The sequence below is a fragment of the Thunnus albacares genome, chromosome 20 (genome assembly GCF_914725855.1).
Source record: "Thunnus albacares chromosome 20, fThuAlb1.1, whole genome shotgun sequence".
Classification (NCBI taxonomy): domain Eukaryota; kingdom Metazoa; phylum Chordata; class Actinopteri; order Scombriformes; family Scombridae; genus Thunnus; species Thunnus albacares.
This window is the reverse complement of record NC_058125.1, coordinates 19,679,608-19,701,574: the sequence shown is the minus strand read 5'-3', so window position 1 is coordinate 19,701,574 and position 21,967 is coordinate 19,679,608. Positions and strand designations below refer to the sequence as shown.

Sequence of the window (21,967 nt, the reverse complement as noted above, 5' to 3'; positions counted from 1 at the left end):
TCAAATGCATCATGTCACCCCCCCCCCCCCCCCCCCCCCCCCCTTCTCTCTCTCTGTAGTCTCTCATATTCCTGGGCTGTGTGGCGGCTGCAGGGCTCGGCCTCAACCTGCTATGTCTTGCCATCTACCTGAGCTGCCTGTGCTGCTGCCGCAAAGACGAGGAGGAGGAGAGCAAGAAGCCAAACTCTTGCTGTGTAACCTGGTCTGCCGTCGCTGCCGGCCTCATCACATGGTGAGAAAATCAAGACGCTGACAAGCTGTTATGTCTAATTGCTGATGATAGTGCACACCCACAGACACAGTTGATGTATGTGATTCTGTGTGTTTTCCCATTTTCTTTATTGGTCATTCTGTATTCCTAACGGGAATCTGTAAGTGGTTTTCACTGCACAGACTCTCATTCTTTCTTTGCACATAACCTATTTTCACAGGAGATCCATAACTCATCATCCAGAGACTCTCTGAATATTTGTCCACACTGTATGTGTTTGTCCGCCTGTCTATTATGTTTGCTAGTCTCTTGTTTGTCTGCCTGTCTCCATTTTCCCATTTGTATTCTCAAGACATTCAGGGACTCTCTCTCTGGTGTACATGCCTGTCAGTCCACCTCTCTTTTGAAATACCCAAGCTCCTATTTGCAGTTCTGCAAGTGTGAGTGGTTCGGGTTCACACTGGCATATCCAGCCTTCTTTATTTCCTTCCTTTTGATGAAATCAGTCTTTGATCTGTTTCTGCTAAGTCTCTTTTCCATCTGTGAGACATTGATGTGGTTTATGTGGATGAAATCTCTCTGATACCATCTTACCTTTGCTTCATTTTTGTATGATATCTAGTTTAAAAACGCACACACAAAAATGAACCAAAAGAGTGAAAGTTTTTGATATTCGTTCAGAGAGTGGTCTTCTCAGTCTCGACATGTGTTTTTCAAAACAGCTCCTTAGGAAGCTATGACCTGTGGTTTTAGGGCGTATTGGCACAATCGGCTGATAACTCATCAGCTCCGAGTTCACAGTGGTGTAAACAAAATATCCCCTTTGTGTTCTGACTCTCAAGTAGTATACCATCATTATCGAAAAACCCTTCCTGATGTGGGTGTATTATAAATATTCTGCTGACAATGCAGAGTTTAGTGAAACGGGTGCATTACTGCCTCTAACAGCCAACTCACAAACAAGTCTCTTCACCTTAAAACCTTGAACCTCTCTCTGGATAGGATGCACCGACTGAGTCTGCAAAATAAAATGCAAAACAAATGACATGTAGGAGGATAGACTACTGTATAAATCAAACAACTAATATAACAAAAATGCAACAATCTCTCTGTTGAGTAGCCTTAAGTATTCTATGTTACTGTAGGTGCAAACTACAGATATCATAAAGAGAAAATAAGGCAGAGAAACATCATGAGTTGCTATTTGAATATTTTAAAATATTTGATTTAATGTAGAAGGTAACTATACATTCTTGATAGGGATATGATTGAAATATTAGGAAAAATAATGGGTTTTTAAACTCTTCCAGCAATTGTAAATAACATTTTAATTCTTGCCTGAACTAGGAGACTGTTAAGTGCATGAAGTGCAGCCTATTTATTTTGCATCTATAAAAACCTCCTGTTTACATAACTGGCAGGATAATACAACCCAAATAATGGAGAGCAGGTTACAGGTTACTAATAATATTTTTCATTAGTCTCATTAGTCCACAGCTTGTTTCACCGTCACGCAACAGGACAATAATAATGTATAATGAATTTAAATCTTAATTATCACATTTTATGCATGAAGAAATCGACCTTGTTCCAAAAACACTTAAATGATTAGTGTGAGGTTTATTTGAGAGCAGGAGAGATGTTTCTTTGTTTCTAAGATAATATCTGACCCAGTGTTTCCCCTCAGATTTTACATCTGAGGAGCGGTCCAGTGAACGTGTTTTGTTTTGGCTGCAGGCGGCTGAATTTCATCATATGTCGAGCTGAAAACTTTCCTGATGTGAAATGACATTACGTGTAGCTGCGATAAAGATTAATGACATCAGTATTGTGGCCTATAGCTGGTACGTAGACAACCTGGAGCAGTTAATTATTCCAGCTTATTATTCTGTTAACACCAGCTCATTCATTGCTGCTGTGTCGAACTTGCAAATCAACGCTTGCCGCTGACAAACATGAACCTTTACAGCTCTCAAACTATAGGGGCAAAGTTCATTTCACAATCTGTAATAACGTTACCTAAACACAGGCAGTGATGCAGCATAGTCAGCACTTACATCACCAGATAGAACCTATTAAGTCAGTCAATGAGATGTGCTCTTCCCACAAAGTAGCTAATTGAATCTGGTGCCAGATGAGTGGATGCTTCTCTCAACCATGTGACAGTCATGTTTAACAGCCAGTGGGTAATATTAAATTAGTCGAGCCTCGAGCATTTTTGTATGTCTTTTTTTGTTAAAAGACAAAGTTCACTGTTAAATGGAAATACACAGGGGTTTCATGGCAGTGGAAAAAACTCCTGGAACCACTGTAGGTTTGAATCACTAATTAATTACATCGGCTTTCTACTCTGTCATATTTTTGAGCCACTGTCCACGTCTACTGGAAGTAATTTCCTGAAGTGTAAGTGAAAAAAGGAAGAAAATAAATGCTTTTCACAAAAATGCCTCATTCAACAATTCTTAAAAAATATTTAATTTCCCAGTTTCATTAATTCAAATCTAAATTCTGGCCGCTAAAAGCATGATGACGAATATTTTGTATGTCAAAATACCTTTGAGTCACTACTTGGGAAAAACAGCACTAAAGCACAAACCATACAACACTTAGCTTGATGTCACACACATTTATTCAGTGAATTCTCTCTGTCAAGTGTTGAAAATGGCCTCTGTTCCCATCCAGTCAACCAGTCTTCATTACGTGGTATTAAATTATTCATGTGAAGTTTTTAAAAAACGTAGAATGACTTAAAAAGTGGCAGACCTCCACACGTTAAAAATGTATGTTGCAAAACCAAAATTAGAAGCGTAAAAAAATGCAAGCAGCGACTAGCAGAGGAGTCCTCCAAATTTGAAAAATATATAGTTGGTCCATGCCCTCCAGAACGACACACACAGTCTTCTCATTTTAAACTCTTGTGGTTAAAGTTTGGTTATAGGTTTAGGCACAAAAGCTGCTCGGTTAAGTTTAGGAAAACATTGTGGTTTGGGTTAAAATGACTACTTTGTTAAGGTCAGGGGACTTCCGTTGTCATGGTTACAGTAATAACCACTTGGCAATAGTTAGGGAATAACTGTGGTCATGGTTGAAAGAAACCATTGTTGACATTCCCATATTAAAGTCCCTCGTTTTGTTGACCCACCATCCATCCGGCCCCCGGCCTCCTCCTCCCTCTGCGGACTTTGTGCCTCTACAACAACGTCACTCTACTTCCTCTGAATTCCTACTGCCGCTAGAGGGCTTTGTCGCTTGAGCGTAAACAAGTGTTGTTTTAGGGGCATTTGCTGAAACCATTGATGCTTTGGTTTTTTTTCTTGGGAGAGCTAACGGGTTATTCACCAGGTCTTGTTGTTCTCAGATCAAGAAAAACTCTTTCAGTACCTTCTTCAGACTATTTCTTCAGCAAATTCCGATTTAAGAGACAAGCTTTCTTGCATACACCTAACAGAAGTAAATAAAGTCTCAAATTTTTGATGATGTGGACCCTTCTGCAAGATTTCTACCCTCTAAACAAGATCTGATCTTCTGTGTCATAGCTTATGCTTTGTAATGTAATATACTGTAAAAAAAAAAAATACTGTCAGTGCTATAAAATATGTAATGTCTTCATATGTTGGTTGCTTAAATTTTTTTTCTCTCAAATAGTGCTCAATAGTAATCCCATTAGAGTGCACTGTTTTGGTCTGGAGTAGATTTAAAGAGCTTCCGTGGTGCAATTTGATAAGTTGTAAGATTTAATATTGTGAGATGAATGAAGTGGGAGGAAACATCCTGTGGGAAATCAACTCTCCTTCATCTGATTCCCAACTTTGATTATGTCAATCTACTTGATATGCCAGAGGATGGATGCGAATTGCCCGGTGGATTTCACATTGGATTTGGGAAGAGGAAAACCTGCTTCGTTTTAATCTCTTCAGTCCGGCTCCTTCACCTCTTTTCACCCTCATGTTGCTTCCCCCTTTCTCTTCTCTAGGTCCTCTTTTCATTTTGCTTCCTTTCCCTCTATGCTCATCCTTGTTCATCCTCCCCTCTTCCTTCTGTTTCTGCTTAAAGCCGTGCCGTCCTCCACTCTAATTATGTTTGACAGTGGCTGGAGCTGATATGCAGTGATGTCCATTCTAATTAACACTGGTGAGGCCAGAGCAGATGTCACTCAGTGGATGTGGTTGTAGCTCTGCTTGTGGTGTAACAGATTAGCTGTGTAATTATACTGTAGTGTAACTGACTGAGCTGCTCATGCTGAGGACATCTGGACTCTTACAAAGCCACTGATAGTTTTATCCAGGTTGGATTTTGAGCACAATGATGCTTGTGTTTCTTTAGGAAGTCTTGGATGTACAGCAAGTTGTTAACAGTGACCTCTATTGCAACATGATGTTAAAGACATCTTAAATATCTCCTGTCAGTTTACCTAATACTGGTTGCGATGAATGGTTGTCAGGCAAAAATGGATCATCAAAGGATGTTGCCTTTTCCAGGACACAAAAATTCTGTTGTATTTGTTAATCTGTTTTGTATATTGTGTCTGCTGACAATCATAGCGCGGAAGTGAGAAGCGGGAAGAATATGAGAAAGGAAGAGAGATAAACTGTCTGTTTACATGACATCTGTGTATATGCTCCATTGGATCTGATACAGAATTTATTTGGCACACGAGCAGCTTGTAACAGAATACCTAACTATCAGCGTGCCAGCGGTAGTGCTTTAAAGCCCTTGTTCACTTTTTGGTGTCATCTATTTTCAGTAACCGATTTATAACTTTGTTTTTTACTGCATCTCGGGTCTTAAATTGGCTATTTTGGAAATGTTCAAGCTCTGAAAATAGAGACATGTGCATGAAACATTTAGAGAGGAGCTATTTGTGTTTTATATTACAGGCCTACAGCATATTAAGGGGATTTTTGGGGGTGGCTTGTTTGCTGACTTCAGGAGGGCAGAGTGAAATATAAAATCATCTATTTATATTTGTCGTCTCAAGAGAGTCATTGCTGCCACTTTGGTGCAAATCTCAAATATTCACACAGTCTATTCATAGTAGCCAAGGCCTTTTTTTTTTCTCTGCTGCAGGCTGAAGCTTTTGGTTCCTTTTTCTGAATTCCCCTCACTGTCTTTTATCTATTTTGTCATTTATCAACATGACAGTTTGGACTTCTGCTCAGTGCATGCCTAGTCAAATCTATAATATTCTTTCTCTTTGAATTAGACCATAGATATTTTAAGGAGCAGCACTAAAGGGGCCGGGAAGACAGAGAGAGCGAAGGAGGGATAGAAAAAGAAAGAAATATTCCTCCTTCTTTTTCTCTTCCTCTGCAAATGTCTCTCTGTCCTCCCAGTTCCCTTATATTCATAAGATTCTACCCTTAAAATATTTGCATGGTTCAAAGAAGCGCAAGTTTCTCCCGGCTATTACCCAATACATTTTTCTGCGTCTGTGGCATTAGAGGATCTGTTTAGACACACAGAGATGAAAGAAGAGAAACTCCCGTTGTATGTTTTCTTTTGCAGGTGATGTCTTTTTTTGGGGGAACCAAAAAAAAAAAAAAACCCACATCCAACAAATAAAATGTAGCAGTATGTGTCATTATTTGTGTATTATTATAACTGTGGGTGCATGAAGCAAGACGGAACTGTCTTGTTCTGTTTGTCCCATTGTCTTGCGCTCTGCTCTTGCGTCACATTATTTATGGTAAACTCTCCGTCTGCCTGTATACAGTATTCGATTCCCGCCTCCATCACTGTCAGTCTGTCTCTTTTAGTCTGTCTATATCTGTCACTTCCTGTCTCTCCACGTCTTCCTTATTTCTCTTTCCAAACTGAGGCTTTTATTTATTCATGTCTGCTCTGTCTTTAAAACATCTCCATGCCTCTCCCTGAGGGTTGTGTTAAAACCTGCAGAGTGGGAGCTTTACCTGCAGGGGGTCAGTTAATGAGACTCTGTCCTTGTTCTACTAATTAGGAAAATAGCCCCTGTTGTTCCGCTTCACCTGCATTCAGCTCCGAGCGCCACACTGCCGCACAGCTAGCTCTGCCAGACTTCAGCGATTCCATTGTTGCGCTGTTGACTGTGGATTTATAGTCTCTCTTTTCTGCTTAATGTTTATTATCCGGACCATAAGGGAGGAGTCCAGGGGAGCCGGGAGGTTAAGGAGACTGCTCACGTCTCAGTCAGGCTTACCTCAGCTTGCCTTCCCTTTAGCTCTGACCTGACCTGCCCCTGGCCGTCACCGGGGACTCGTTTTGGGATGAGACAGTGGTGGTTTATCAAACTGAGCTATGGGCGGATGCAGTGATTACAGTAACAGATCAGAGAAAGCTATATCGATGTTTTATGGTTTATTAGATAAGTAAGAGAAGAGGCGCCCATACTCATAAAACCATGTAGAATTAATGAGGTTATAAAATATTGATCTGTAATAAATAATCAAGTCAATCGGCCATATACTGTATCTGCTCAACTCTAGAGAGGGAAATTGGTCCCAGAGAGCACTATTCCTCCCTGTTTTATATCAACTGACTGGTTATCTGAAAAAAAAAATCATCTCTCAGGCAGATTCAGACTCCAGCCTATTCAAAATGCGGCGGCCCGTATAGAACTAAAAAGTTTGACCATGTCACTCCAATTTCTAAACAGCTTCACTGCCTACCTTCAATTATAGAATCTTTTTTTTTTTTTTTGCTTCTGGCCTATAAAGCACTAAACGGCCCGGCTCCTGAATATACTGTACATCAGACATGCTTCCATTTTATCAACCAGGCAGATCTCTCAGGCCCCAGGACAGCTTTCTAATTCCAAATCAGGCGCAGAGCATTTAGTGCTTCTGCTCCTTAAGTATGGGACAGTCTGCCGGCTTACAATAACTGAAGACATTGTTTTGTTTAGCTTTTAAGTAGGTTTGTTTGCCTGCATGTGTGTGTGTGTGTGTGTAATGTGTGCCTGTATTTATGTCCAAACCAATTTTTTACTGTTTTACCGTTTTTATCAATTGCATTTTGAATTGCTTCTGTATGATACTGTGCTCTACAAATAAACTTAACTTAACTTGGTTATAAGATAATGTAGTCAGTGACAGCAGTGCAAGTGACTTAAGTAGGCACACTTTTCAATATAATGTAATATAATTCAACAGCACCTCAAACCAGAGCTTCCAATGATCGTTAAATGCTTCGTGACAGTATGACTAGCTGCTGTATTGGATTGTACTGACAAGAGTCTGACAGATGCTGCTTGCTTCTCATCTTATGATGAATTGAGTTAGTAGGTGGTGGTCTAAACAAAAGCGTCACTAATTATAGTAGTCGCTGTGTCATTTAGCAACTTGTTTCTCCCGAAGATCAACGTTTTCTCTCATAAAAAAGAGTAATAATTTCCTCTGATATTAGTAGAGATGATCTTTATTTCAGGTTTTGCTATAAAAAACTGTGACCTCTGACCTCAACTTTTAAATGTAACACGGGGGATCATTGTCGTCATGTCTTCAGAGTATGTTGTGAGGCATTATGTTCTTCTTGTGGGGTTTATGTCGAGAGAGAGATTGTGTAGCTGCTTTTAAATCCCATATTATGGCAGCACAGTGCCACAGTGCAGACGCTCAGAGAGACTACTTAAGAGCGTAGGTTTATGATGCCGGGTATTTTGTTTGTGCTGCTTCTCTTGCTCATCAAATGAAATCCTTGGATGACTGAATATGCAAAAGTGTTTTCAAATTATGCATTCACATTCCAAAACCCTGTATTGTCAGATTTCTGGTTCAAAGAGTTATGTTTACATAAATGAACACAGAAATCCAAATGGTTTCAGTTCTCTATATGTACTGCATATTTGTTTTTGTTTTTTTCCTGCTGTAATAAACCATTTTGTTCTGTTTGCTGCTCACAGATTACAGTTTCAATTAACTAAATTATCATATTGTACAGTAAGTAAAAGAAACAAGTCAGGACATAAGGCTGGACATTTTGGTTAAATGTGCAGCACAAAAACCTTTTTTCATGGAGGAAGCACAGACTTTAGCAGGAAAAAGCAACAAACAAAACAACTTCTGAATGAATCTGATATTATCTCTCCCGCAATCTTAATTGTGTGTGAAATCTCCCAAGATATCCCCCCAAGACACACACAGCAACTCCTGCTGCCTTTCCAATGAATGCATGTCATTCATGCTGTTTGAGTGGACATAATATACCCTATAACACTTTTATCTCCTTACAGGGATCGTCCCAAAGAGCCTCATTACTGTACGTTTGCTTTTTCTTGTTTTTTTCCAAAAGCCAGGGTTGAGGTGGAGAAATTGATGAACCCACTTTGTGATAATGCCAAAATGCTAATGTGAAAAAGAAGCCATGAAATACTGTGTAGGTGCTGATTTTTGTTCTCTCTTGTAGGTATATCTCTACCACAGGATGGTTCAGTATTTCAGAACAGAAACGACATTCCTATTTTTAGTTTTTCGCACGTTATTTTTTTGACTTAATCAATGAGCAAACTCTGACTGAAACAGCGACTGAAAAGGACATCGTCTCGAACATACAGGATTTACACTCCAATCAGTTGTACTCTGCTCCCCTCATTAATTTATCAAAGCCTTACCTGTCCCTTTATATGCCTTTTCTCTCTGCAGCGTTGCAGTGGGTGTGGGTTTCTATGGCAACAGCGAGACCAATGACGGCGTGTACCAGTTGACCTACTCCCTGTACAACGCCAATCATACGCTGGGCGGTGTGGACAGTCTGGTAGGTAAAACACAGTGCTCCTAACATTAGTGTCACATGATGAGACATCGTTAAATGACTTTGTTAAACGTCTTATACACATAAACACATATATACCTCACAATGTCCTTGTATAAATTAAGTGGTATCATGTTTTTAGTTTGTAAAAAACCAACTGACTTGAGTATATATATATATACAGCTTCACACACAGACACAAACACCCAAGAGAAGAGGAAAGCCCAGGGGACTCAATTTAGTTTACCTTTAGATGTTTTTACAGTCTTTTTATGGCTTTTTACCGCTACACACAAATTGACAGCCTCTCCACACAGAAACTCTTTCCTCCCAGACAGACAACACACATATACACACACACACACACACTCTCCCTGCTCCACCTTCTCCCAGTTGCTGTGGCCTCAGCAGAAACAAAGAATCGTCCTGTGTCTTTTTTGTGCTCACTTTAGCTCAGTGCTTGTGCGTGATACTTTTCTATTTTTATCTGCCTCACTTTCCTTCCATCCTAGAGACACTGATCACACAGACACCTAAATGTAGCTCGCTGTGGCAAATTTTGCACTTATGACAAGGCAGTTTTATCCTCTCAGTTGAGAGTCAAACTTTAAGAAATTAAAACTGTGGATGTTTTGCTTTCTGGGTTGGTTTTTTTCCTACCATTGTTTTTGAAAAAAACTTTTTTGTGGACAAAAATCATCTTTTTTTAGCTTGGGTATGATTTCTTTTTTCATGAAGAATGTAGGACATCCCTTAAAACATGATTGAAATATCATATTTTTAGGATTTTATGTGCAAGAATGATGAAACACCTGCACCACCTGTCATATTAAGGCTGTCATATTAAGAAAAATACAGTTTATCCAACTATGGACTATCAGTACCAGATACTTCAACTAAGATGCAGCAAGATCAACTGCTCCTGCTGTTTGTGTTTCAACAGAAGACAAGTCTGATATCTGCAGACGAGAGTTGAAGCAACAGTGTGTGGATTCAACTTTGTTCAGTCTATCCCTACCTCGCTGACTGTAGGCTAGCTACAGTTAGCTTGGTAGGTAACTGACTCGCTGACTGTAGGCTAGCTACAGTTAGCTTAGTAGGTAGGGACCGAACAAAGTTGATCGCACCTTGAACACTTCATCAAGAAACACAAACCAAGAGCACAGAGAGAGTGTGTAGAATCTTTTTCCATTGTGTAAGTGTTAAATTCATCATGACGTAGGCTAGCCAGAGCCAGCTAGCAACCTGGAATTATGACAACCCCGCAAACTAGGTGTGCAAAAATACTTAAAATATTCACATCACATCTAGACAGCTAATGTAGACAGTTGTCATCTACATTACTTTTTGACTGAAACTAAAATAAAAGAACCTTTTTATGCACGTTGTAATAACTCAGTTTTCACGATGTAGACATTTTGTACATGAAAACAACTCTGGTAGTTGGAGTTTTGAGTATAAGAACACAAAAATAGGAAACTTATGTGTCATAATTCTGTGAGAAGGGCTGTCAAAACCGGTTTATGCCCAACAATGTAATAATATGTATTTTTCCAATGCAGTGTTCATATACAGTACCGGTCAAAAGTTTGGACATACTTTCTTATTCAAGGGAATGGGAAGGTGTGTCCAAACTTAGACTGGTACTGTACATTGGCTATGTGTTGTTGTCCCAGTGTGTATGACCAGCAGAAGTCCTGCATGATGCTGCGACGATGTCAGAGCAGGCAGAGACCCTGGGTGACTGGCTGTCGAAGAGTAGGGATTAAGTCTCCATCTGTGTTAATGGATATTAATGTGGTGGTATCTGAGCCACTCAGCGCGGTGACTCAACATGGCCTCAGTAATAAACACTTTGCTGAGAGGGTATAGAGCCCAAACCTCACTCACTCACTCACTCACTACAGCACTAAGTGAGGATTTCTTAAAGGTTTACACTGATGATGAGGAAAAACGGTCCTAGATTTTAATGGAGAGTAGCTGTTAGAGCTGTCTGGCTCCGATTGATGCACTTTATAAATAATTTAAACTGGAAACCAGTAAGAACCCTGTGACTACTGATGTTGGAAGATCAGTAGCGCTGCTGTAGACTGTCAGTTGGGATTAACCTGCTGACACAAACTATAAACATCTAAGCTTTTTTGATTTGATCCATTTCATCAATATAACCACATGTTAAGCTTGTATTACCTTAAAGCGAAGGTGTCAGGTACATTTTAGGGTCATATTTTTATCTACTGGAATATCTTTGCATGATTTACAGTTGAAAAAAAAAAATCTAACTTATTTATCTTATACTGGCCTTTTATGCAGCCCTTCAGTTCAGTCTCTATGTGAAACAGGCCATTTTAGGTCCTGCCTCTCTAAGGCCGCCCTCCCAATGAGCCCACTCTGTTTTTATTGGTTAGCTGCCCCACAGCAGACTTCCAGTGACTTAGGAGGCTAGGTAAACCAAGCCCGAGAAAGTGCGCCGGACTGGAAGCCAAATTTCACATAATGGCCAAACCATGTAAATTACACTTCAGGGTCCGTCACGTGATGTACATTGGCCCAAAAAGCATCTTTCCCACACAAAATCATGGGAAAAGGAGCGGCTGTAAAATGGTGAATAACTTTTTTTCAGCGTCACAATTCCCACAAAATGACTCAATTTATTATCAGAATTTGATCCATTCGGTCTGATAATATTTGGAAAGTCTAGAGGAGCCACACGATTAAATGATTTTATCCCCATTCAAGTTAGTGGAGAGCCAACCGGAAGTTAGCCAGCTCGGCTAGCGGAAGTCTCCAGTGCTCATGTTCTGTGGACAGTAGTAGTAGGAATTCACTTCACTTTTCTATACTCAAAACGTCAACTTCTCAAATACATCCGTGCAAGTTTGAGTGGAAATCTGATCCAAAATATGAGTGAACGATGCAAACAACCCATGGAACAACCTTTGCAATAACCTTAGCAACAAAGTCTGCATAACAGATGGCTGTTTGTGGGCATGCATGAACCAATCTGATGTCATCACAAGGAGGAAGTAGAGATAATTTTGAAAACAAAGCGTCATCATGGCTTTAGACTTGTAGGGAGCACTTTCACATATGTTCACCTAAAGTTTCGGACCTTGGACCATGTTTACATCCAACATCATAACAGTATATGAATAACAGGAAATCACAAAAAACATGACATGTCCCCTTTAATACAGTGGAATAGATACATCTCTTTGTCATTTCTAGATTGTATGAATTGTTCACTGATTGTCTCGCCTATTAATCTTGTGAAGTAGTTTTCAAGTTCATTTCTCAAAGTCACATTAGCAAGAGGAGAGAGATCATTAACATATACTGTAGCTCGTCTGGCAGCTTGTCAGCGTGCTCCTTTGAGATCTGTGAACTCATGCAAACACATAATTGGACATGGTGGCCTTTATTTTAGCATCTCATGCATGTGAGTTTTCTCACATGCACGCCTGTGCATGTGTGCCTGAGTGAGTTCATTGCATGCAGCTATAGACTGTTAAGGAGTCTAGTTCTTGAGCAGGACAAAGAGCTCAGTGTGCCACACACAGTTCCCAGTCTCCCCCCACCTAATCAACCATGAGCCGAGGAGACAAAGGCCTTTGATGGGGAAGAACAAGGAGCAATGCTAGCCCATCTGATTGGCAGAGTCGGGATTGAAATCGGTATTGAACTCATTGACAATGAAGTCCTCACTGCCCTCTGGCCCACACAAATGCCTTTTAGCCGGGCTCTGAGAGAGTTTAGAAGTGAGTTAGCTTCTAAAGACTCAGTTTGTAAGAGGGGAAAGGCAGGAAGTTAGTCATTATTTGTAGATGCTTTTATTCTCAGCTACTGTTGAGACCTTGATTAGTTACAGTCTGGAATATATGCTTATGATGTGTCTATGAACACACACCTTCTCTCTTAGTGAGAATGTGAATTAAACAAAGCACTTGCAGACTGAGAGCTGTGTAATTTGGAGACACAAGTAGAAATGCAAAAAAAACATACAAAAAACAAGGCTGTTAAATCTGGAGAGCGGCCAACCGGGATGCTTTATCTATGCTGTAATGGGACTGATGTGACATTTGAAGTGTGTAGCCACACTAAGAATAACTCTATTGTTAGGAGATGGGTGTTGTGAGAGGTTTTGGCAGCCAGTGAGCGTGGTCGATGTCTGGGTCAGTCACTGAGCATTTGGCCAGAGCTCAAACACAATTTGGAAGTTATCCCACTACATAATTACAAGCATGCATATTTCCACACCATTCTCATAATACGCTTTTTGTAATAATACAAAATAATAAGCCATTCATAATATGCGGGGAGGATTATGAGTATAAAAAACTGGTGAGGGCTTTTTGTCACAGTCTTGGGGGAGAGGTTGAACAATTATTTAGAGTGGATGTAAAGATTTAGGGGTTTTTTCAGAAGTTTTGTCGATTTATGATCCAGCTCTCACACGCTCACAAGCTTGGTGACCAAAAGAATGAGACTGTAGATACGGATGGCTGAAATAAGTTTCCTTTACAGGGTGTCTGGGGTTACCACTGGGGACTATCCTGAACATCCTGGTAGCTTGAAAGTAGAACTACTGTTCCTTTGTATTGAGGTGGATGAGGCATCTGATTAAGATGTCTCTTGGTCTCTTGGCACCAGCAACTGGAGAAGACCCACTCGCTTACACTGAAGGGATTACATATCCAATCTCGTCTGGGAATACCTTTAGGCATTAGATTCTTCTATGTCTGACAAGAGCCAATTTGCCATTTTATGTTTTTTAATATAGTGAAGAAATTGTAACTGGAGCAGATGACTATGTTGCATGTCCTTTGGGAAATGCAACAGCTTGGGATCCCCCAGAGAGAGCTAGAGGATGTGGCAGTGGAAAATGACATCTGGGCTACCTTGCTGCCACCATAAACCAGACTAGGATAAGCAACTTAAAACTGCTAAATGAATGGATGTGACTCCACAAGAGTGGAGCTAGAATACAGAGAGCAGGCCAGGGCACCATCATCTCTCCTCTACCACACACTTGGTGTTGGTTTAGGAGTCTGGTGATAAAAGATAGAAATCTGTTCAGTTTCAGGAGAAGAGACAGAATCTTTTCCTCAGTTGTTTACGAGGAATACTCCCACAAACAACTGCCATCCTTGAGTCCATCTGAGATATGACTAATGGACAGTTTTGCTGACTTCCTTACTCTCATATGGCTGGATGGGCAGCCTTGTAAAGTTGAACTGAAAGTACAGATGCTTGGCCAGAGGTTGTCTCTGTGGCCAAACCACTTTCCGCTCCACTTAACCCTTGTGTGAACTCTTGCTCTCTTAAAAACTAAACTACAGACATTCAGATAGTTGGAGTCTCTGCTGAATTGCTCTCATCTGGTTGTATATCATAGTGCAAACCTGCTTCTTTCCTTTGGTCAACAATCTTTACTGCATGGGCCATTGCTTTTCCAAAAGCCATGATTTAATACCTGCTCAGTGTGTCATCAACAAGCCCATAAACGCCTGTAAGTCCTTCTGCAGGACAGCTTTTTAAAAGCTCTGTGGTCATCAAGTATCTGAGAGGGGAAAAAAGGAGGCAGGAAAGAATATATTTTTAAAGAGATGTTCTGCTGAGCTTCGTTACCCAGCGGTGGAGATGGTCTCTATCTTTGGGGTGACCGAGCTGCTAAGGCACTTCAGACCCATGTTCCATTTCACGCTCTAGCTCCCACATTCAATTTTAATTGAAGAAAGTCTCTGCACTATCAAGTAGAGACAATGATTTAGAGCAGGAAAAATGGTATAATTTCATATCTTAGCCTTTGTTTTATATGCTCATTGGCCCCAGTTTCTCAAGTAATTATGAGTAAGAGTATAGAATATATAGTTCAAATGACTCTGGATGCTCAGCAGCTAAAATAAGTCCAGAATAACAATAACTGTGTGGAATTCATTGGTCATTTCTATTTTCAGATCCCAAATAAAGCCCCATTGATGACACACAAGTTAGTAAAAAGAAAAACTTGGAACATAGCATAAAATTCATGAAGCAGAATTAAGTCTTTGTCAGTCTTCATCTGGAACAAGTCCCTAAACCTTTAAAAAAAACAACATAAAAACAAACTTTGCCAAGCAGTCGTCTGTTTCAACTCAGCGGACACTCTCTGGGAGGTTTGTGTCTTAAATTAAAAATGCTGCTCTGCAGCCTTTCTCTGTTTCGTGCTCCCAGAGTCATCTTTGAAGCATCACTTTCTCTAGGGTTGGGTACCAGCCCCAACAGGCTTAAACTTGGAGATTGAATCCTTTGAAGGAAGTGGGATTCATTTTCTTTAGAGCCTGGGAGTCAGTATTGCAATGTTGGGGGCACGACACGTACAAGCAATTCAACAGGGAGTCCTGATCCTGCTATAAATCTCAGATGAAAATAAATTGCCTGATATAATTTATTATTTAGTAATAATACAGTAGTAATAGTTTTCCATTTATAGTGCAAGTATTTAGTTCTTTGAAATGAGCATACACATTTCCCGAACAGGCATGAGATTGATTTTAAGCCCATGAGAATAATGGAATACATAAAAATCAAGGTTTTCTGCGTAAGAGTGATCTGATTTTATCATTTGATAGTACAACCAATGAGGAAAGGAAAAGGATGTGAGACTACATGACCATACAACCCCTCCAAACACTGCCTAGGGTCTTCAAAACAAATACGAGCTCATGGAAACCAGAACCTTTATATAATGCTCATTGATATATTTTCTTTCCTTTTCCTCAAGCAAGAATCTACATTTGATATTTGACAGCACATTGTCATTTGTTCAGCCCAAAGCCACTTGTCATTTGTCACAGTTATGTCATTTATCATGGTTCCTTGTGTTGTTTTGTTTGTTGTTTACCCTATGACTTGTAGAAATGGAATTCCCACAGTTAAATAGCTTTGCATCAAACACACTCTGCAGCAAATTGTCGGTTTAGAAAGTTGTGAGGCAGAGAATGCTTTGCCATGCCCTCAAAACATAAGACTGAGATAAAGACCCGAGAAGACTGGGACTAAAAATCATATCTTCTTGATCGGTGCGGATCACTTACACGGTGAGGATCAGACCAAGACGAAGAAGAGATTAGCTGGATTGGCTGTCTCCCTGGGCGTTTTAGATAAGATTCTCACACAGGAGGCAAGGATCAGATACATGCTTCATTTCTCATCTGTGATTTCATCTGCTCAGTCTGAGGAGGATGAGTGATCAGATAACAAACTACAGAGCGCCACAAGCTCGTGTATGTGTCCGTGACTTTCAGTGGCTGCTTCCGAAATGGTTCATTTATGTCATTTAAAACGTTAAAGCCACTATGTGTAGGATTTTTATGTAATCCTTAAAACCATTAAATCTTCCTGAATTGATTTGTGATAAATGAGTCAATCTCACTCTGGGAGTGCTAGAGGGAACTTTTTCAAATTTCACACATAGTGGCTTTAAGTATAAAATATAAATGATTTGATCACTTAGGATATTGAATATAAATATAAATTGAATATAAATTGTTCATATCCAAACACATATACTACCATATTCTTGCTATACGCTACTGGAATATGTCATTTTTGCACATAAGTAATAGAAAAGAAAAACAGAGAATAAATACATGCACAAAGAAAAAGACAACCTAAATAAGAGTTACTAAATAAGCTTAAAAGTTGTTCAGATTTAATGTGTTGTATACCTTTCATTTATCTTTAAAAACTTTTTAAAATTCCACTCTGTTTGACTTTTGTTCCTCTTGTTTGTGGGATTTTTGTCCGTATTGTTACAGGACATAATAAGGCAAATTATTTCACTCGAACAGCAAAAATAATACTTAATTTAAGACATTTTTGAAATAACTTCATTTGTGGGTGAAAATATCTTCGATGTTTTTCACTTGTTGAAAGAAAAATAGTCCTTTAAGATTGAGCTCTACAATGAATAGGCCAGCTTGTGAAATCATACAGTATTTTTGAAAGTGTAGCAGACAAAACGCAATCATGTCAAGCTTTTCTCTTTTTTCCCTCTTTTTTTTAATCTGTTCTCCTTCCTTCTCCCAGTTTTCCCATAGACCGTCTAGTGTGGGCTACGCATTGAATGTAAACCCAACTAATTACTTCCGCTCAACCTCACCTCCCGCTCCAGCAAACTCCATCCCTGACAAACATAGCAACAATATGAGTTGTCTCTCCTGTGAATGCCAAGTACCCAGAGTGAATGAGAGCATTTATTACCCTTTTTAATTATCGAACAGCGGGATGTCTCTGTGAATGCCATTTCCCTGTAAACAACATCTCCCTTCAAGCAAAGCATGGTGTCATTAAACCCAAGGTAATGCGTAGCGCCTGTACAGGAGATGCTTGATTCCACACATATAACTTTTTCTTGTGTGTGTTTGGTCAGGTAGATAAACATCTGATGTGTCTGACAAACAACAGTATCATGCAATACAAAATTCCAGCACTGTCAAACTCACTGTTTCACCTCTGGGCTTTCTAGTTTTGGCTGTTTTCCAAGCTGAACTGTTTACTCAGAATGAACCTCCTCACTAGCATCCGCTCTCCAGTTCTCCCTCAGTGACCCCTCCATGTCCTCTGCAGTTGATTGGCAGCGCAGACCAGCCTCATGTTTAGGCTATTCTCACCTTTGGTCACTTATTTTGTGAAACTTTCTCAGGCACAAAAGTTGACCAAAGGTGCCCACACACATGATCAGTATTCTGTGCTGTGCTCAGCAGTTAGAAAAGTCTGTCAGTACATCATTATTTTAGTAGAAAGGTGTTGGATATAAAAACATTATCATCTCCCCAAACTGGTATGTGATACTGCTGGCAGCTTTGCAAAACATGTTCCTTACTGTTCAGAATGGTACTCAATCACCAACTAACTGTCACTTATTTATTATGCCTCATGAAAGGTTAATTAGATGATAGGTTGAGTTTTGAATGAATGAATTCTCAATTAACAAGAGCCTACAGTCATGCTAGCAGCTCTGTGAGGCTATCCTTAGGCACAGCAGTGCTTTGAGCTAAACGCTAACGTCAGCATGCTAATATGCTCACTAACTGACAATGCTAGCATGCTGATTAGCATGTTTATCAGGTATAATGTGTATCGGTGCACAATCTTAGTTTAACACACTAGCATGCTAACATTTGTTAATTAGCTATAGGGATATCTAGACCACTTTTGGGAGGTCACACATGCTGAAAAGGGCTTTTTACTGTGTACAATAAAACACATACTGTACAGTAAACTGAACAACTTTGACAGTAATTATGATTTCTTGCCTTAAGACCACATTGTATAATTACAGCCTGTAAAAAGAGGCTTGGAGAGACACAAACACAAAGCTGTTTCCTCAGGACTCGTTCACAGCTCCACAGGTGCAGCGGTTGACTGGCTGGTTTATATTTAGAGATTTTTCTCACACTCTGGAATGAAACAATTCACAACTGTGTGTTTGAACCAGGAAACAAAGATAATAAAATGAATGTAAAAGAAACTGAACAGTTGCTGATGACATTTCTTGGGGCTTATGGCAAGACCACTAAAACAGTTAACACCTATTTAGTAAGACATTTAAGAGTTTTAGTTTCCAGGTAAATAATATTTGTACTGGAAGGAAAAGAAGGAAAAGTTTTTTGTCCATTCACGATTCAACCTGCTGGCCTTAAATTTCCAAATTCATTATTCTCAACCTAGTAGGTATATATTTTTTATTCTCACTGTCATCCTCACCGTCCCTCCCCCTCCTCTCTTGTGCCCTCCAGGTGACTGGCACCATGGGCAGCATGAAGAGCGGGCTGCACCAGCACCTCGCTAGGCTTGACGAGATCTTTGCCACGCGGGGCGACTATGTGCAGACCCTGCAGTTCATGCAGCAGATGGCTGACAACGTGATCAAACAGCTGCTGGGCTTGCCTGACTGGGAGGAGGCTAAAGTGGACCTGGCATCCATCGCTGATCAAACAGCAAACATAGAGTACTACAGGTGAGGAACAGGGAAATACACGTGTCGGGCTTGTACAGTGCAGGGTAGCCATGGGATCTGTGTTTACTCACAGTCCTTGTGATGCTATTGGTTTCTTGTGAAATAGGAAGACAGATGTACCAAAATTGTCTTCCAAAACATGAAATTTTATTTATTTTAGCCATAAAAATATATTCAAGGGTATATTGCACACAAGATTTTGGGAGGTAAAAATGTTCACATGCATTTTTTAATATGCAAATCAGTGGTGGTTGTTTATTTGGGAGAAGACATCTAAGTGTAAGGAAAGATGGGTGTTGATTAACCAGAAATGACATATCACATATGTATGATCGTTATGTATAAATAGTACAAATTAAAGCAAATTATAGATTTTATTTACTTCTTAGAGATGAAAAATACTCAAGCTTATAATATGTCTTTTTTGTGGCAGCAATTTGTCGGCTGAACATGCAGTTGAATAGATAATTCATGTGTAGGTAGTTACATTCTGCACATTATGACCTGAATATATCACATGATATTTTGAGGATGGGATGAAATAATGTGGCTGCCTGTGTGTATCACCCACTGATGTGAATATAAAGTCCGTTGCAGACATTGGTTTATTAGAAGGACCTTAAATCATTGCCAATTATTGCATCAATCAAATAAAGATTTAGCAGCAGTCTGAACGACTACAGTAAAGTATGTGAAAAAGTATTATCCTCGACCACGTCTCGTTAACTTTCAACTCTTATCATCTTAGAGCAGAAACAGGCCCATGGCCAATTTTTCTTTGGAGTCTTGAGTAACAGACAGGCTGGTTTTTTTTGTATTGATCTGTAATGTGACTCCTCTGCTCCACCGATAATTCAATACCTCACATCGCTCCACACTAAAAGAGTTGGCAGACTGAAACCAGACAGCCAGACATTTTAAGCTGTTAATGGACTCATTATCACTGCTTCACCTCAGCAAATAGACTGTGTGTGGTCAGACATGTGTGTGTGTGTGTGTTCGCATGTTTTTGATTTGACTCATCAAAGTTTATGTGTTCTTGTGTCAGTGTTGGCTGTCTATCTTTATCATACTAATCCAGAAATATTTAGTTTACTCTTCAAGCTCATGCTCACAGTGTTTCTCAGACTGTTTGAGCACTAATACAGACCAACATACACTCCGGGAATCATCCAACATTTAATTTAATTATTTAATTGTGTCCCAGAGCTAACAAACTCTATTCCTACTCACTCTTTAATTATTTAATGTCCTCTCAGCTTTGGACTAGAAACATAACTTTCAGATTCTTGATTCTCTTTCACTGTTTTAATACATTTGGTATTTACTCTTGCAGTAAATATCTGTCCTACTAAGGGTGCATTTGCTGTTAATAGTATCTAAACTAGCTTTGTAGTTCTTCTGAAAGTCATCTAAAAAACACCTTTTTAAATGGCTACTTATAAGTTTTTATATCTCCTAGGCTATTTTATTATTTTTTATTTAAAATATGGTATCTGCTTTTACTTTTCACTGTGTAATTGTATTACTATCTCACTTTTTTTTATATAAGCACCTTGTAACTATGCCAAGAAGCGCAATACAAATACATTAATTATTAATATTACTCTCAATTTTTGGCAGCGAGTGAGTTTTCATTAGTATCTATACCTAACAAGGAAAATTCATTTGATCAAACTAATCCTGTATCTCATTTGAGAGTTGATATGAGTTCATCGTATCCCTTCTTTGTGAGTAAAGTTGCCAAGATAGATGAAATGTAACATAAAAAGCTTCATGTTTTCCCCCTAAAATGTCTACATTGACAGTGTGGTAAAGAGAGAATCCTTTAATCTATAATCTCATCTTCGAGCCCGAGCTTTTATCTTAATTTATCTCCGTTCCTCCGAGGTTTATATCAAGCTAATTTGTAGTGACCTCTGACCACTGTGTCTAATTATCACGATAAACCTTTCAAACTGAAGCCAGCACGTTTAACTTTTCTCGGCTATCTCGCTTCATGTCTTGAGGAAATGTACTTTTCTATTATACATACATGTAACCCTCCATCCCCACCTGACTCTACGCTGTACTCAGTTTGACTCTAATTGGATTAAGATAACACAGACAAACACGGTGGCGGTGTCACCCGAGAGCCTCCGTGTGCATGTTGATGTCCCAGCTTCTTGTACTGTACACTGCCGAGAGGGGAAAAGATGAAACGAAGAAGAAATAGCAATGAGGTGGTGGCAAGGGAGAGAAGGGCAAGGGAGAGAAAAGGGGCTGAGAGGAAAAGAGAGATGAAAGGGGAGTGGGAGAGGAGGAGGAGGAGGAGGGGGAAAAAAGGGAAAGATAGAGGAGAGCGGGAGAGATGGGGGAGATGTAGGAAGGATGCTGCGGAGTGATGGAAACACAGATTGATGGGGAATAAAAGAAAAGATTAAAAGATAACAAGACTGCACAGAGCGAGCATGTTGAAGGAGTGACAATGTGCAGGAGGAATGATGGAAAAAGAAGATGAACACTGATGTAGATAAAAATGAAGATGAGGAATTTGGAGGAGAGAAAAATTTAGGTCACTTGGAGAAGATATACAGAGTGATAGATCAGGCCGGAGAGGTGACATGACTGCCCTTCCTCTCACTTTTTTCACAGCATAAAACATTTACCCATATGGATTTGAGTCCATTAATTATTAACCATCTGTACAGGCTTGCTATGTCCGGTCACCAACTGACCAATGCTTTCGTAACAGATGGATACACTGAGGAGGGCAATGCAGGACAGGAGTACACCCTCAAGCATGAACACACACAGACACACACACACACACACAACTCAGATGACAGCTATTGCATGTATCTGTTGAGGTGAAAATAAGTGGGACACTGTATGCCTCTGATTTCTCACTCTTGCTCATTTTTTGAAGTCAAGGGGCTTTACTGACTTAAAAGGAAATTCTAGTCTCCTACAGCTTCAGTCATATTTTTGTAGTATTGTCCATCATTTCTATCAGAACATTGTACTTACCAGGGTCATTGACCCTAAGC

At 39.7% G+C, this 21,967-nt stretch overlaps 1 protein-coding gene across 2 annotated transcripts in view; it reads left to right on the top strand.

The window, feature by feature from the left end:
• Positions 1-21,967, top strand: part of ttyh2 (tweety family member 2) — a 64,485-nt gene that overhangs the window by 16,680 nt on the left and 25,838 nt on the right. For both annotated transcript variants that reach the window (XM_044338104.1, XM_044338103.1), the window contains exons 2-4: positions 60-232; positions 8,827-8,938; positions 18,718-18,938. In XM_044338104.1, the coding sequence (XP_044194039.1) occupies positions 60-232; positions 8,827-8,938; positions 18,718-18,938 (506 nt within the window). The remainder of the gene's footprint in view (positions 1-59; positions 233-8,826; positions 8,939-18,717; positions 18,939-21,967) is intronic.